This window comes from Dendrobates tinctorius, unplaced genomic scaffold (assembly GCF_039654945.1).
Source record: "Dendrobates tinctorius isolate UK_male_01 unplaced genomic scaffold, ASM3965494v1 ptg000224l, whole genome shotgun sequence".
NCBI lineage: Eukaryota > Metazoa > Chordata > Amphibia > Anura > Dendrobatidae > Dendrobates > Dendrobates tinctorius.
The window spans coordinates 10,836,641-10,853,635 of NW_027361891.1; the positions used below are offsets into that span (position 1 = coordinate 10,836,641).

A 16,995-nucleotide genomic window follows, 5' to 3' on the forward strand; every position below is an offset into this window, starting at 1 on the left:
TAAATTACTTACAGGCACACAAACGCCTTTATAGAATAGATTTCTTATTCATTCATACAGTGCTATTTAATAATGTCCCAAAATGCACTCTGCATAGCAACAACCGTTACCTTGGAAATGCCTGATGTCGTCAGTCTAATAGAAATTATTTAAAGGGGTTTTTCCAGGCTGAAAAAGTACAGAACTGTGAAAGTGTGTGTCGTATACACTGTCATGATTCCCCTGTACTACCCCCTGCATGAGTGGGTGGTCATACGACATATTCACGTAACACTATATCAACAATAATCTTGGTCTTCCATATTTATCTTGGCCTTGCAGATTTTACTTCTGTTACAATAAAAACTAAGCATGTTCTCCTGATGAACCTATTGACTGAATTATATACAGTATATCACAAAAGTGAGTACACCCCTCACATTTTTGTAAATATTTAGTTTTTTAATGGGACAACACAAAGATATGACACTTCCATACAACATAATGTAGTCAGCATACAGCTTTTATAACAGTATGCTCTCTAAATAACTCAACACACAGCCATTAGTATCTGAAGTGCTGGCAACAAAAGTGAGTACACCCCTAAGTGAAAATGGCCAAATTGTCAATATTTTGTGTGACCGTCATTATTTTTAAGCACTGTCTTAACTTTGTTAAGTATGGAATTCACTAGAGCTTCACAGGGTGTCACTGGAATATTCCACTCCTCCATGACGACATCACAGAGCTGTTGGATGTTAGAAATCTTGTACTCCACCTTCCATTTGAGGATGCCCCACAGATGCTCAATAGGGTTTAGGTCTGGAGCAGGGTAGGACTGGCCCATCGGAGAATCCTCTGGTGGGCCCAGGCACTTACATCTGCTGCCATACAGGGCTGGCAGCTACCTAGGGCCCCCCAGCTAATGCCTTGTTGCTAATAGCAGTACACCCAGCTGCTATGGGGCCCCTGAGTCAGGGGGATCTGACCGGTGCCAGCGGAGCAGCAGCTGGAGACAGGAGCCTGTCCCTGCTGCTAAAGAGAAATTAATATTCACACTTCCCCACACCCCCAGAGGCATGGAGAGGAGTGAATATTCATTTCACTTTAATAGTGGGCAGTGTTAGCCGCAGGCTGAGGCTAACACTGCCTGCAAGAGCAGACACACCCATGTAAAGCAGAGGCCAGAGGTGGGCTCCTGCAGGGTGGCTAACCCTGAGGGCAATCGGCGGGCAGGGAGCGATCCTTGCAGCTCCACTGCCTACAGGACAGAACGGCAGCAGAGCAGATCTTCAGGGATTCGATGCTGTCCTGTTTCCTGCCCGGCACTTCTTGTCTGACAGAGTGGTGCAGCTGGATGACATCATTCAGTGCGCGGCTGTTTCAGAGAGAAAGCTGCCGGCGACGAAGATGCTGCGGCTGTGGGGAAAGTGCGGAGAGGTGAGTGGTACTGTGTGTCTGTGTGCTTATGTGCAACAGTAGTGCTGTGTGTGTGCAGTGCTGTGTGTGTATTGGAGTTGGCAATGATGTGGGTGATGGAGAGCAGTGATGGGGTGGTAGGGGAGAAGGCAATGTTGGGGGTGTTGGAAAGGACGATAGGGGTGGTGGAGGAGGAGGCAATGATGGAGGTGATGGAATGGGTAATGATGAGGTGGTGGGAGAAAAGGCAATGATGGTTGTGGTGGAAATGACAATGATGATAGTGGTTCGGGGGGGAGGCAATGATGGAGGTGTTGGAGAGGGCAATGATGGGAGTGGTGGGGGAGAAACCAATGATAGAGGTGGCGGAAAGGGCAATGATGAGTTGGTGGGGGAGGAAGCAATGATGGGGTAGGTAGAAGGCAATGATGATTGTGGTGTAAAGGACAATGATGGAGTGGTGGAAAGGACAGTGATGGTGGTGGTGATGGGGAAGGCAATGATGAAGGTGGTGGAATGGGCAATGATGGGGGTGGTGGGGGAGAAAGCAATGAAGGAGGAGTTGGAGAGGACAATGATGGGAGTGGTGGGGGAGAAACCAATGATAGAGGTGGCGGAAAAGGCAATGATGAGTTGGTGGGAGAGAAAGCAATGATGGGGTAGGGAGAAGGCAATGATTATTGTGGTGGAAGGGACAATGATGGAGTGGTGGAAAGGACAGTGATGGTGGTGGTGGTGGGGGAGGCAATGATGGAGGTGGTGGAATGGGCAATGATGGGGGTGGTGGGGGAGAAAGCAATGATGGGGGTGGTGATGAAGACAATGATGGGGTGGAGAGGGAGAACAATGATGGAGGTGGGGGGAGCTGAATTATACCTTATGAAGGTGGCTGCATTATACTATATAAAGGGATTGCATTTTACCCTATGAAGGGGGCAGCACTATACCCTATGAGGGGGGCTGCATTACACTATATGAGGGGGGCTGCATTATACCATATGAGGGGGCTGCATTTTACTATATGAAGGGGCTACATTATACTATATGATGGGGCTGTGCTATACTTTGAGTGGGCTAAATTATATTCTGTGGGGGGATCTGCATTATATTCTGTGTGGGGGCTGCATTATTGTCTCACGGGGCTACATTATATTCTGGGGGCTACATTATACTATATAAGGGAGGCTGCATTATGCCCGGAGGGGGCTAGAGTATATTCTATGGGGGCTGCATTATACTCTGATGGGTCTACATTATATTCTGTGGAGGGGCTGCATTATACTATATGAGGGGGACTGCATTATACCCTATGAGGGGACTACATTATATTCTATGAGGGGTGCTGCATTATACCCTATGAGGGGGCTGCATTATATTCTATGAGGGGGGCTGCATTATATTCCATGAGAGAGGCTACATTATATTCTATAAGGGGGCTACTTTATATTCTTTGAGGGGGCTATATTATATTCTATGAGGGGGCTGCATTATATACTATGAGGGGGGCTACATTATATTCTATGTGGGGCTACTTTATATTCTATGAAGGGGCTACATTATATTCTATGAGGGGGCTACTTTATATTATATGAGGGTCTACCACAATTCCTGCTATATAATTAAGACATGTACTACCTTATATTACACCCTGATATTAGCATGTTTTACCATACAATTGGTTGTCTTGTATTTATTTCTATGTAGCTACATAGTGGGCCCCAAGAATCATTTTCTCTGGTGGGCCCAAGGTGCTCCAGTCCAACACTGGTCTGGAGGTATGCTTGGCCACTCCAGCTCATTTATCCTCAGTTTCTTTAGCAAGGTAGTTGTTGTTTTAGAGGTGTGCTTGGGGTTGTTATGTTGGAATACTGCCCTACAGCCCAGTTTCTGAAGGAAGGGGATCATGCGCTGCTTCAGTATATCACAGCACATGTTGGCATTCATGGTCCCCTCAATAAATTGTAACTCCCCACAGCCAGCAGCACTCATGCAGCCCCAAACCCTGACACTCCCACCACCCTTCTTACAATAGTCAAGACACACTTGTCTTTGTGCTCCTCACTTGGTTGCCGCCACACACGCTTGACACCATCTGAACCAAATAAGTTTATCTTGGTCTTATCAGACCACAGGACATGGTTCCAGTAAGCCATGTCCTGAGTCTGCTTGTCGTCAGCAAAAGTTTTTTGGGACTTTCTTGTGCACCATCTTTAGAAGAGGCTTCCTTCTGGGACAACAGCCATGCAGACTAATTTGATGATGTGTGCGGCATATGGTATGAGCACTGGCTTGCTGACGTCTCCCATTAACCTCTGCAGCAATGCTGGCAGCTCTCATACGTCTATTTTAAAAGACAACTTCTGGATATGACGCCGAGCACGTGTACCCAATTTCTTTGGTTGACCTTGGCAAGGCCAGTTCTGAATGGAACCTATCTTGTTAAACCACTGTATGGTCTTGGCCACTGTGTTGCAGCTCAGTTGCATGGTGTTGGCAATCTTCTTATAGTCTAGGCCAACAGTGGGGAATCTATGGCACGCAAGCAAGAGGGGGCATGCAGAGTCCTCCCTGTGGGCACACATGCTATCGCCATTCCGCATCAGTGGACTGAGGATGGTGGGTGAGGAGCCCCTACGTCACCAGCTCTTACTTTAGCTGGATTTGTGTCCTCGGACACAGATCCAGCTGATGTGTATTGCAGCGCACACACTCACCAGGTCCATGCAGACACTATCCTGAGCTGGCGGACCCACAATATTATATGGACTTTTTACTTTGTGTTTTCACTTTGTGCCAGAAAAGGCTGTTCTTTTGTTTGATTCTATGAGCGGTTTATGCAGTCGTAATAAACCTGCCTGGACATTTTTTTCATGAAACCGCTTCCCGTGCCTACCTCAAACAGCAGCACAGTGACTACAAAATCCTACAAGACATACAGTATATCACTTATAATCAGACAAATATCACTTATAATCTTAATGATTTGTTGCGGTCATTTAATGTGTCTGTAAGAAAAGTTGGCTCGCTGTGATTATTTGAGATGCTGTGCAGAAAAAATAAAAAATACATTTGGCATCCCTGGCTTGGACAAGTTATTCGCTGCCATTATCTGGTGTCTTCAGCAGTGCATTATTGCTGACTTCACTTATGACATGCTGCTGAAAGCGCCTGGCCACGTCAGTCATTCACAGGTCCTGGTGGTACTGCTGACACTTTGAACTGTGGCATCTTCCTACCTGGGCACACGCAGCGGACTGTACTGGATAAGGTGAGTATAGCTTTATTTTGCTTTTTTTTTTTTTTAATTTACCAAGTCATCTGTAACGTTTTAATTTTGCCTGAACAACCACTTTAAGTCTATCTATTCCTTCAGATGGAACCTGAAAACCCATCTCTTCAGGAAAGCCTACAGCCTGCAATGATCCCCGCTGACTCCTCACCACTAGAGGAGCTGCTGCAACCCCCCAACCTACTGTCTCCTTCCCCACCATCCTGTAGCATGTAAGCCCGAAAGGGCAGGGTCCTCTCTCCCCTCTATATCAGTCTGTCATTGTTAGTTTACTGTAAGTGATATCTGTAATTTGTATGTTACCCCTTCTTATGTACAGTACCATGGAATCAATGGCGCTATATAAATAAATAGTAATAATAATTCATTGTTATCAATTGGGGGACCGTGTAGAGAAAGCACATCATGACATTTTTACTTTTGCTACAGTGTCAGATGAGGTGAGATTCAATTCTACTTAAGAATGCCAAAGGAAAGCCTTAGAAAAGATGACAGGTGAAGCTCAGTGGTATTTAAACATTGTTATGATTGCAACATGAACTCTTATCCCTTTAGCTAAGTTGTCACTGGATCTTACTAAAACCAGCGTTGATGATTTACCATTGATTTCTGGAAATATCACTCAACATCCGATGTTCTGCTCTCATAGGGACTCATAATAGACGTAATATTCACTAGTTTACCCTTTTTCAAAAAAGCAATACACCTGTGCAGTCATGAGAAAAAGTCAAAGTCAATAACTGTCTCCATATCTCTTTTATACTGTACTTAGATGAAAAAAGCTGTGCCGATGCAGGTCTGCTTCTCCACTTGTTCTCTTTTTAGATGTTGCCCAAACAGGAGGTTTGCAGAACATAAATCAGGGCACCTCTGGTGTCTTGAAATGCGTGTCTCACAGAAGATACTATCTACCCTCTACTTATTTGGGTTGTACCATAAAAAACATTTATTACTTATACAGATGCTGAGACTGCTACTCATCCCAAAAAGTAGGGTCCACTGTGTGAATGTTTATTAAACACTGACAGCGGCATTTAACAAGTGCTTCTGGCAATCGCGCCGGATATCCGCCCACCGTTGACCCACGTCACATGATCGCGGGTCACCAGTGTGTTGGCATGACAACCGGAGGTCACCTGGAGACCTCAATGGTTGTCACAGCCGGCGTGCTGTGAGTGCCACCCAGTGGTCGGCGCTCATAGCAAGTGAGTAATTACTACATGGAGCCGAATTGATCATCGCCTGTACGTAGCAGAGCCGATCGGGTTCTGTCAGCTTCTAGTCTCCCATGGAGACTATTGAAGCATGCCAAAAGTAAAAAATGTTTTTAAAAATGCAAAAAAAATAAAAAAATATAAAATTTCAAATCACCCCCCCTTTTGCCCCATTCAAAATAAAACAATAAAAAAAATCAAACATACACATATCTGGTATCGCTGAGTTCAGAATCGCCTGATCTATCAATGAAAAAAGGATTTACCTGATTGTTAAATGGCATAGTGAGAAAAAGTCAAGACGCCAGACTGACCTTTTTTCGGTCGACGCGACATTGAATTAAAATGCAATAACGGGCTATCAAAAGGTTGTATCTGTACCAAAATTAAGAACATCAACTCGGCACGCAAAAAATAAACCCTCAACCAACCAGAGATCACGAAAAATGGAGATGCTACGGGTATCGGAGAATGGTGCCATTTTTTTTTTTTAACAAAGTTTGGAATTTTTTTTCACCACTTATAAAAAAAAAGAGCCTAGACATGTTTGGTTTCTATGAACTCGTAATGTCCTGAAGAATCATTATAGCAGGTCAGTTTTAGCATTTAGTATTTAGTGAACCTAGTAAAAAAGCCACACACAAAATCAAGTGTGGGATTGCACTTTTTTTTTTGCAATTTCCCGGCACTTGGAATTTTTTTCCCCATTTTCTAGTACATGATATGGTAAAACCAATGTTGTTGTTCAAAAGTACAACTTGTCCCGCAAAAAACAAGCCCTCACATGGCCATATTGACGGAAAAATAAAAGTTATGGCGCTGGAAAGGGAGTGAAAAACGAAAACGCAAAAACGAAAATACTTCCTGTAGTTAAGGGGTTAAGCTGTGGAATTCATGGTCCTGGCCAGTCAATACCATTGGCTAATGGTGGCCTGCACAGCCGCAAGGCCCTCACTTTTATCAACACCCCCGCCAGGAGCCACAATTTTCTGTAAAGTGCCAGGGTGTTATGAAGCAGGACAGTTTACAAAAGCATGGAAAGGTGCAGCTGCCCCGTGGCAGGAGGAAAGGGTTCTTCCAGATGTATTATGACAAAAACGGAAACTGGCGTGTTTCTGCTAAACCAAGTGTCACTTGATTTTTATACCTTCAGAAATGCACCAGTCCGGTGCGTGTTTGTAGTAATAAAACTGATTTGGAATCCCAAGGCTCTTCATTCCCACAGCGCAGACCACCTAAACGTGCCAGTAGCCATTTTTGCCAAGATATAAATATTGTAAACTAAGGCCAACACTTTTGTTGGCAGCTTGTTGACTTGGAGACTGATCGCCACCCTCAGGCTCTTGGACTAGAGGCCCACATTCAAATTACAGAAATGATGTCCGAACCTGCTGAGTTTGGTGGGACCAGTAAAATAATGTGTATTGGGGCCTCCTAGCTCCTTCCAATGCATGATATTAGATAGCTTGCTCCCCTCTCCCCATGTAAAACATGCCCACTCAGCCAACAATACGTATGTCCATGATGGATGGAAGAGATGTCAGTCAAATAAGCATGTGGGCACTTTTAGTTAAAGTTAAGAAAACAAATTGACAATGTTACTATTCTTTAATGTTGACTTTGTTTTCTGTTTTGTTTTTTTTGGATTGGGGTCATCATTAAAGACCTAGCAGTTATTAATATAAAAAGTATTTGTAGTGTTCTTAAAGGGAATCTGTAGTAGGTTTTTGCTACCTCTTCTGAGAGCAGCATGACGTAAGGGAAGAGACTCTGAGTCCAGCAAAACACAGACTAGTAAGTGACACATCATTAAAATCAGTGTCTCAGCCCCTACCTCATGCTGCCCTCAGATTACACAACAAAACCTGCTGACAAAGTCCCTTTAACTGCCAGGGTAATAGATACATGATGCCTGAGAGCAGGGAGGATTCTGGTCCTCTTTGGTTTTGGGTTATCTTTCAGCATGCATCACTGAACACAATTTCAGTTGATATTGGAAATGGAATCCAAATGTATATTACTTACAGGGTCTGGCCAGCGTGGATTCAGAGCTTGTTAATGCCCAGAACTTGCTGATAAATAAATCATATTGAACAGTAAATATTCATAAAGAAGAAAATGAAGTTCAATTATTGCCCGAGTAAAGGCTGACAGTATTATAGCTCTAATGAGAAGTCATCCTTATAAAAAATAAATGGAGCTTTTCTTAACATATTTTGGATGATACATGCAGACTGAAGATTTGAGTTCTAGGAATGTGTTATCTTCCCTAGGCAGATCTGTGACCGGGCTAATAGGATTATTTGATTGTTACAGCTGTTAAATAGGTTCAGTTATTTTCCAGGAATAACAGGAAGTCAGTGATAAACTCTAAAGTCATATAAAAGCACATTCCGGTCTGATATTAAAAGGGTTGTCTGGTCTTCTGCTAAAAGTCTACTGTCCCTCTATGTAAGTCACATACTTACATTTAAGTGACCACCCGCTCTTACTGCCAATACCGGTGAATCCTGACAGTGTGCGCACTACGCACTGTGAAGATCCAGGAGTCTGCAGCTAGATAGAGTCAGAAGACTGCACAACCTCATTACGTTGCTTCTCACTTCTTACATTTGTTTTGAAGTAGCTGTAATAAGTTTTACAAGATTTTGCCATAGCCTACAGTTGTCCTAATGTCGTCTGCCGTGCATTCCACAGTTGCTGGTAAACCTTTGCAGAAATAGACAGGCTAACTTTATGTGGAATGCAAATTGATATGCAGTGGCTTGCGCAAGTACTCACCCCCTTGGCTTTTTACCTGTTTTGTTACATTACAACCTGTGTTTAAATATCCAGTTTGTGTGACACATCAGCAATAAATAGTGTAAGTTGGTAAAGTGAAGTGAGAAAAATATAGGAATAAACTAAGTTTATGGGATCACATAACTAAAACTTGGCATGTGGCATATATATTCACCCCTTTTGCTATGAAGAATCTAACAATTTCTGGTGCAAGCAATTACCTTCATAAGTCACATGCTTACTGATAGGAAGTCCACCTGCGTGCAACTATCAATATATACCCACCTTTTCTGAAAGGCCACAGAGGCTGCACCACTAGGGATGGGCGAATCCTGAAATATTCGGAATCGCTAGGCTGTAACGAGTCCGACTTGGAAAATCGCTATTCGTTGCAAGTCTAGCGAGTCCAATGTTAATGAATGGGGATGTGAGTTTTGCAGCGATTCCTGTGCTGGGGAGGAGGAGAATGGGGATGTAGAGTTCTTAGCGATTTTGTGTCAGCAGCTGGACACAAAATCGCTAAGGCCGGTTTCACATTAGCGCTTTTTAAGCGCACGCACGGCCGGGGGTAGCTCCGCCCCCGAGCCGGCTCTCTGCCCGGCGTGCCCGCCCCTTGCTTATAGCACGCCAAAATCAAACTTTTCGGATTTTGGCGCGCACGGCGCACCGTCAGAAGTGCGCAGCGCAGGTCAAAGCGCAACTAGCGCACGGCCTGCGCACGATCTGCGCACCCTATGCTAAAGATAGGGTGCGCCGATCGCAGGCGCCGCTGTCCGCTAGGAGGCGGCGCTATAAGCAAGGGGAGGGCACGCCGGGCAGAGAGCCGGCTCGGGGGCGGAGCTACCCCCGGCCGTGCGTGCGCTTAAAAAGCGCTAATGTGAAACCAGCCTAAGAAACTAGGATTGCTTGTTATTAAACTGTGAAAAAAGTAGCTAGAGTTCTCTCTGTTTTGCGATTCCTGTGCAGGGGAGGAGGAGAATGGGGATGCGAGTTTGCCAGCGAGTCCTGTGCTGGAGGGGGGAGAGAGAGAGAGAGAGGAGAATGGGGATGAGAGAGAGAGAGAGAAAAAAAAAAATCCTAGCTAGTTTTTTCACAGTTTAATACAAGCAATCCTAGTTTCTTAGCGATTTTGTGTCCAGCTGCTGACACAAAATCGCTAAGAAACTCTGCAAAAACTAGGATTGCCATTCATTTGCATTGGACTCGTTACTGTGCGAGTAATCGCTTGGAAACTCGCAGAGTACCGACTCCTGCGAGTCCCCTACTATTCGCAGAGTAACGAGTCCTAATGAGTAGATTCGCCCATCCCTATGCACCACCATTAAGAAAGAGACACCACTAACCAAACAACACCATGAAGATCTCCAAACAAGTCAGGAACAAAGTTGTTGAGAAGTACAAGTCAGGGTTGGGTTATAAAAAACCCCTCAATCTCTGATAATCCCCCCGGAGCACCATCAAATCCATTATCATCTAATGGAAAGAACATGGTACCACAACAAACCTACCAACAGAGGGCTGTCCACCAAAACTCTCAGCCCGGGCAAGGAGGGCATTAATCAGAGAGGCAGCACAGAGCAAAGGTCACCCTGTAGGAGCTGCAAAGTTCCCAATCAGAGACTGGAGTATCCATCCATACGACCACAATAAGCCGTACTCTCCATAGAGGTGGCCTTTATGGAAGAGTGTGATGTAAATATACTGAATCTGTCTAATGTGTATTGGCTGTTACCAAGAACTGCAGATCAACCCCTAATTAATTACACAAGTACTGATCTGCAGTACCCAGCAGTTGCCGCTACACATTAAACAGAAATGTGCCGCTCTGTTCAATTTTTATATCCGGCCACTGCAGAAGCTAATAACAGCAGATCGGCATGAGTGTCGGGTGTACAACCCCCGCTGATCTAACATTACCAGCTAATCAAAATTTTATGCTGGAACAAACCCTTTAAATAGATCCCGGAGAGCATCCGTACAGTGTGACTCTTTGTGTTGGAGTCTTGTGAAAACACTTGATCTAAAAAGCTGGTTACCAAACCGATGCTGACTGATTCACTGGATTGGTTTACAATCAGTTTATGGATCACTCATAAGAAGCATGGGCAACAAAAGAAGAGTCATTCATTCCCCATCAGTACTAACTGCTATCACAGGAACTGGGCAGACAAGAAGATGGAAGCGGTTTTGTTTTTTTATTTGCACTGAATGTGAAATGCTGACAGACGTAACAGGTTTATTACGGGGGTAATATAAAAACATATTACATTTCTTATTACATTGTAACTGAAATAGCAAAACTGTCCAATAACTCAGTATTGAACTCCAATGTTATATACAAACCACTGACAAAGATTACAAATGGCAGGAAGGGTTTTTCACAGTGTTTCCGTCCTTGTAAAATAAAGCTATTGCTACATGTGAAAAGGAGGAGAAAATGAGATTTTAGAATACATGTTCCATAATCCCAGAGGCGTGCCGGGCCAAACTGGTACAAATATATGAAGCAACCAATCACTTTAACTCTTCAATTTGTCCTATAAAATGCAGTCTGAGGTGCGCAGGATATTTCAGGTAACTGCATTAGTTTTCCATTGCACTATTTTTTATTTATCACCTCCGATATATATGGGCTCATTCAGACGTCCAATTTTCACGAATAAGTGCTATGTGTATTTTTCATAAATAGTACTCATCACCTGCGCTAGTCTATGGGGCGATTCACATGTCCGTGATTTTTCGCAGACTGAGAGTCCACCGAAAATCATGGAGACATGTCCAATTTTCATCTGAAGGTCAGATTGCGCTCGGTCACGCACGTCATTCAAATACGGTCCTGTTTTCACAGATTGTCAAAATAGAGAAGGCGGAGAAGCTTTTTATTCTTCTCCATGTTCACGAAAATCGGATCACACTCTGATCAAAGTCTGATCTGCATAATCCGTCCATTTTTCTCGTATGTGGAAAAATGGGACGTGTAAATGGGCACCAAGGCAATGATTCAGATAAGAAAAAATGATGATGCCTCATACTTGTGTACTTATAGCTTAGTTATGAATATTTCTGACCTTCACCTACTCTCAGTTTAAATTAGTGGCCGGTCAGGATGTAAGAATCCTTTATACACACAGCCTACTGGCTAAGCTGTTTATAGAGGTAATACAATTATTAATATTGTGTTATTAAAAAAAGGGGGAGCAATATTAGTGGGTTCTGCAATATGTGACTGCAGTAAACATTTCGAGCATACTCATTATTACTACTGATGAAGCAACACTAATATCCTGTCCTAAAATTACGGTAGATTTTCACCAGTTCTTGAAGAGAAAATTGAAGAAAGGGAGTGTGTATAACTAGAGAAGAGTATAACATCTCCGCATCACAGGCTAAAGGCAATGGGATGCTATTACTTGGAGAACACCTAGGTGAGAGAGAATTTGAGATGAAAGAACTGACGCACCCCAGGCAAAAAGTGTCACCTTTAATAGCAATAAATGTAGAAAATATAAAGGTGATGGCCACCCCTTTCTTCCTAAAACAATATGGTCTAAAAATGAAAAAAATAAAAAGTATACTTGTTTCACCGTTGTGGCCAGTGATTCACTGCTGTGGTCTCATGTCACTAAGATGGGGTAGACTGTAGAGAGACAATATCTAACATAGTAACATAGTTAGCAAGGCCGAAAAAAGACATTTGTCCATCCAGTTCAGCCAATTTTCCATCAGAATAAATCCCCAGGTCTACATCCTTCTAAAGAACCTAATAACTGTAAGATACAATATTGTTACGCTCCAGGAAGACATCCAGGCCTCTCTTGAACCCCTCGACTGAGTTCGCCATCACCACCTCCTCAGGCAAGGATTCCAGATTCTCACTGCCCTAACAGTGTATATCTGTATATATCTATTTATTCTGTTCTTGTTAGACCAACATGTGAACACTGCAGCAAATCACTGGTTGCAGCAAAGAACAATGCACTACCTCTACAGCCAGAAGAGGTGGCTATATTTTTTTTTAAACCTTGCTTGGCTCCACTTAAGAAATAACAAAGGACAACCCCTATAAGACTAATTATCAATGACGAAGTTATCTCTATACTTTACACTTATTATTATATATTTAGATTCTTCTAATGCTTCACAAATATTTTTTCTATTGCAAAATATAAAACATGCAAAAATACTGAAAAACAGTATTTACTGGATCTTTAACCCATTGTGCTAGGGTGCTTGGCAGTGAAGTAGGATGTCTGTCCAGCACTGGCAATAAATGTATTTTTCATACATAACAACAATATAGGTAATATTTAAATAAATATGATTAAACATAAGTTAAAAGCAAATATTTGCTAAAGTATTGTATTATAAGTTACATATCAAACTAGCTAGGTAGCATGAAAGTGTGAGTGCTCTGGCTTCACATACTGAATAAGGAGATCTTCATGCAGCCATTATATCATGTATTATCCAACTACAGCATGTAGCTCCTCTGTGGTTACATGTAACCAAACCTAGGTGGCCACAATGGAGAAGATGGAAAAAATGTTTCTCCATCTTCTCCTCATCAATGAGAATCACATCACATTCTCATCAGAGTCTGATCAAAGTATGATTAGCATAACTGATAAGATTTTCTTGGATGAAGACCCATAAAAAAAGAGGTAAAAGGAACCCTATCCAAACTGGCCATCCTTGGTGTAGGTTATTTGGTTTTGACTTACTTTAAGATTCCCCAAAAGCTCTAAATCTTATGATCTACTTGGACAAGCCACTAGCACCAAGAAGGATTGAGAGGAGTTGGTCTGCCATATATCCTCTTTAGCTTAGGCACCAAGCTTCCTACAGGCCTTGGGTTATAAACTTCAATGAGTAGTTTAGTAAGTACAATTGTATAGATTTGTGTTGAGAAAGAGGCAGCATGGCGACTCAGTGGTTAGCGCTGCAGCCTTGCAGCGCTGGGGTCCTGGGTTCGAGTCCCACCAAGGACATCTGCAAGGAGTTTGTATGTGTTTGCGAGGGTTTCCTCCCACATTCCAAAGACATACTGATAGGGAATTTAGATTGTGAGCCCCATTGGGGACAGTGATGATAATGTGTGCAAACTGTAAAGTGCTGCGGAATATGCTAGCGCTATATAAATATTATTATTTAGAAAGACACATGTCCATAAAGTTCAACCAAGGGATACAAAAGGATAAAGGGAAGGGATATACAGTATGTACAGCCTTTTCCTTTCTGGTCCTGTCGATAGGAACATCCTAGATGTTAATGGTTTATTTCTTATGGACTGGCCTTAATATGTGGACATTACCTATATCTCTGCATTTCCAAATAATAGTATACAGTAAAGCCCTTCCCATATATCTACCCACTTCCATAAAGTACAGCCAGTGTAAAACTTCACTTTAAGAAGCATTGAGTCAGAATTCTAATAATTGTCTGGCCATTTCCCAATGAACATTTTAATTACCATGGTAACCTGCAATTCGGATAACAAACCTTTGCAGATAATGCTTGTCAGTGTGACCCAGAGGCTATGTCTGCATTTCATGTTCCAGTTTGAGTGTATACCGGGTCACAAGATTAGTCTCCGCTGTTGTATTACTTGTTTTTACAGGATATACTTTGATCCACAGTATGATAAACCGGCTAATAAATGCATTCTGGTTCAGTAAGAACGTAATAACTAATGAGTGGGCTGAAACATCCAAGTGCTAATGTTTAGATGTAACTTTATCGCAGCCTGCTTATGTTATATATTACACTTGTATATGATAGTAAGAACATTCCTTTAATATCTTGTAGAAACTCAATGCTCTTCCATGTCATATCTATATACACCCAGGCCAGAAATCACATTGGCAATGGTTTACCACGTAGCTCAGTTTCGGCCACTAAAACACCACTTTTTAAGTGCCATAGTTCTAAATAGCTTATATTATATGGATTCATTAATTACACAAGTGCCTAGGTTATGGCCGAGTGCAAATCGTTGGGTGAGAGTAATACATTCTGATACATTCAGCACTTGATATACTAATGGACTGAGAATATACAGAATAACATATATCTAACATTAGCTGAATATTTGGGACTTTTTATAAATGGAAACCCCTAGACTTTCCGGCCTATGTAAGTGCATAAAAGCTCTACTTTTTATCGTAATTGCTTAGTACGAGAGAATAATGCTTGGATTAGAGAATAGGCACGCAGTGACAAAAGCCACCATTACGAACTATAAAGTGAGAGCAATCTTGTGGTATTATACACAGCATATTTCCATTTCAAGCATAAAAACACAAGCCCAATCTCTACATGGTTTATGAAGTATGCTCCTCATATTTCATGGACAGATCACTCCTGTTTTTTTATTCTACATGAAAATAATGTTCTTAACCAAATGCGGAAGATGAAGCGGTCCCTGACACAGGTGAGATTGGAAAATATATCATTGAGATGTCAATGCACTAATGCAAATGTGCTGGATACATTGACACAATGCAGATCGTCAGCTATTGCAGAATGGTCAGAGTTCATCCAGGGTCTTCAATTTTTACAACAAGGAGTTAAGTAAACAGTCTGTAAATAGGAATATATATACATATATCATGAGGCTTGATGTGATGTACAGGTATATTACATATCCATTACAAGATGCAGAAGAAATACTGAAGATACGCGCAATGTCTCATGCGTAGTCTTGATTGGAGCAGATATTAGAGTTATTGCCTGGCATACACATTTTCTGAAAAAAAAATAAAAAGTGGATGTAATTGTTAATTCAGATTACAAAAACATAAGTTAAAGGGAGTCTGTCATCCCCAAAATGCATTTTAAATGGGCTATATAATGTTGTAGGGGTCTTAGCACTATACTAGCACCGTACCTGTAGCTGGTACAGTGCCTGAGAAAATAACTTTCAAATCATAGGCAAATGAGGAGGCTTTGGTGCATTGTTATGCCTCCTCATTTGCATGTTAGGTCTCTTCCTACGCTTCTGATTGGCAGTGCTCACTTCTTAATGCCACCGGCGCGTGTGGTTGCGCATGTTGCCCTCTCTGTCTCCTTTCTTCTCATGACGCTCACTGGTTTTGCAGGGGTATTAGTGTGAGCAGGTTGCGAGATGCAGTGACGGACAGGAGGCAAGCAAGAGTTAACAGTTTTATTTAACAGAGGAATACTCCATGCAGGGAGGTAAAGGGTTAAACAGTGGATTAAACAATATAAATGGCAAAGGATATGGTGAGGTGAAGAACAACAGTTCAGATAACGGCAGTTTGGTTGTATTTGTGTCAGGAGTTCCTCAAACTGTAACTCCTGCTGTGAACTCAATAGCGACAGCAACGGCTGGAGTGGTGTCTTTTCCAGGAAGGTCCTGTGGGCATCAATGCCCCGTCTTCTGGCGGCAGCGGTCAGTCTCCAGTACCTTCCGCTGAGCCTAGTCCATATACTGATGTGGCCGGAGGAGTGTGGGACATGGCAATGGCTGAGCCCGACGTGGCCCTTGCAAGACTCTCTTCACAGTCTCTGTCAACGGTGGCAGTGTTTGGGCACGGGCCTATGCTGTATGGATGCTCTGGGACCGAAGCACTCGACTGGTCCCTGCTGTAGTGTCTGACAAGGGTACGGACCACAGTCCTGTACGAGCCCAACATGGCCTGGCAAATATTTACTGGCACAATCAGGGTGCAAGTGTCTGTCCTGTCCTTGGTCACTCTTATGGGGCATGTGTGTTGAACTCACGGACACGGAACGTTCTGCGCCTTGCTTTCTGGTAGTCACCGACACACTGCACCTCTCTCTGTAGTCACCGGGCACACACTGCACGTTCCTCTCCTTCTCTGGTCCCTGCTGTTGGCGGCAGGAGATGGCGGACACTGGCCTGCACTCTTCTGATGCTCCCAGGATGGAGCACTTCTCTGCCTGGCTGCTGCTGGACACTCTGCTCCCCTCAGTGCAGCAGTCCCTCTCCTTTTGGTCTGCTGCAGCACACCTGGCCCTTCTCTCTGCTGCGACCCCTCTGCAGGTGGTGGAGCCTGTCGCAGCACCGGTATTGTCTGGAGGGATGGGGCGCAGCGTACCTCTCACTGTGCTCTGCCCCAGGTTCGCGCCAAAAGCCCCCTGCTGTGCGCGCTTTTCTCTTTTATGTCCCAGCCCCCTTCTGTCAGGAGGAAGGTCCGGCCCACGCATGCTTCCCCCCAGCAAAAGGAGAAGTTTCGCCTCACTAAAACTCCCCCCTGGGAACAGGGGATGCAGCCTTTCTAGTTCCGGACCTGGCACGCAGGTACCCACGGTCTCATCGTCCCCCTTACA

General features: G+C 43.4%; 1 protein-coding gene across 2 annotated transcripts in view; it reads right to left on the minus strand.

The window, feature by feature from the left end:
* Positions 1 to 10,862: 10,862 nt before the first annotated feature.
* The window catches only part of PTPRB (protein tyrosine phosphatase receptor type B), a 173,366-nt gene continuing 167,233 nt past the window's right edge, over positions 10,863 to 16,995 (minus strand). For both annotated transcript variants that reach the window (XM_073555525.1, XM_073555526.1), the window contains one exon: positions 10,863 to 15,427. In XM_073555525.1, the coding sequence (XP_073411626.1) occupies positions 15,405 to 15,427 (23 nt within the window). In that variant the 3' untranslated portion in view covers positions 10,863 to 15,404. The remainder of the gene's footprint in view (positions 15,428 to 16,995) is intronic.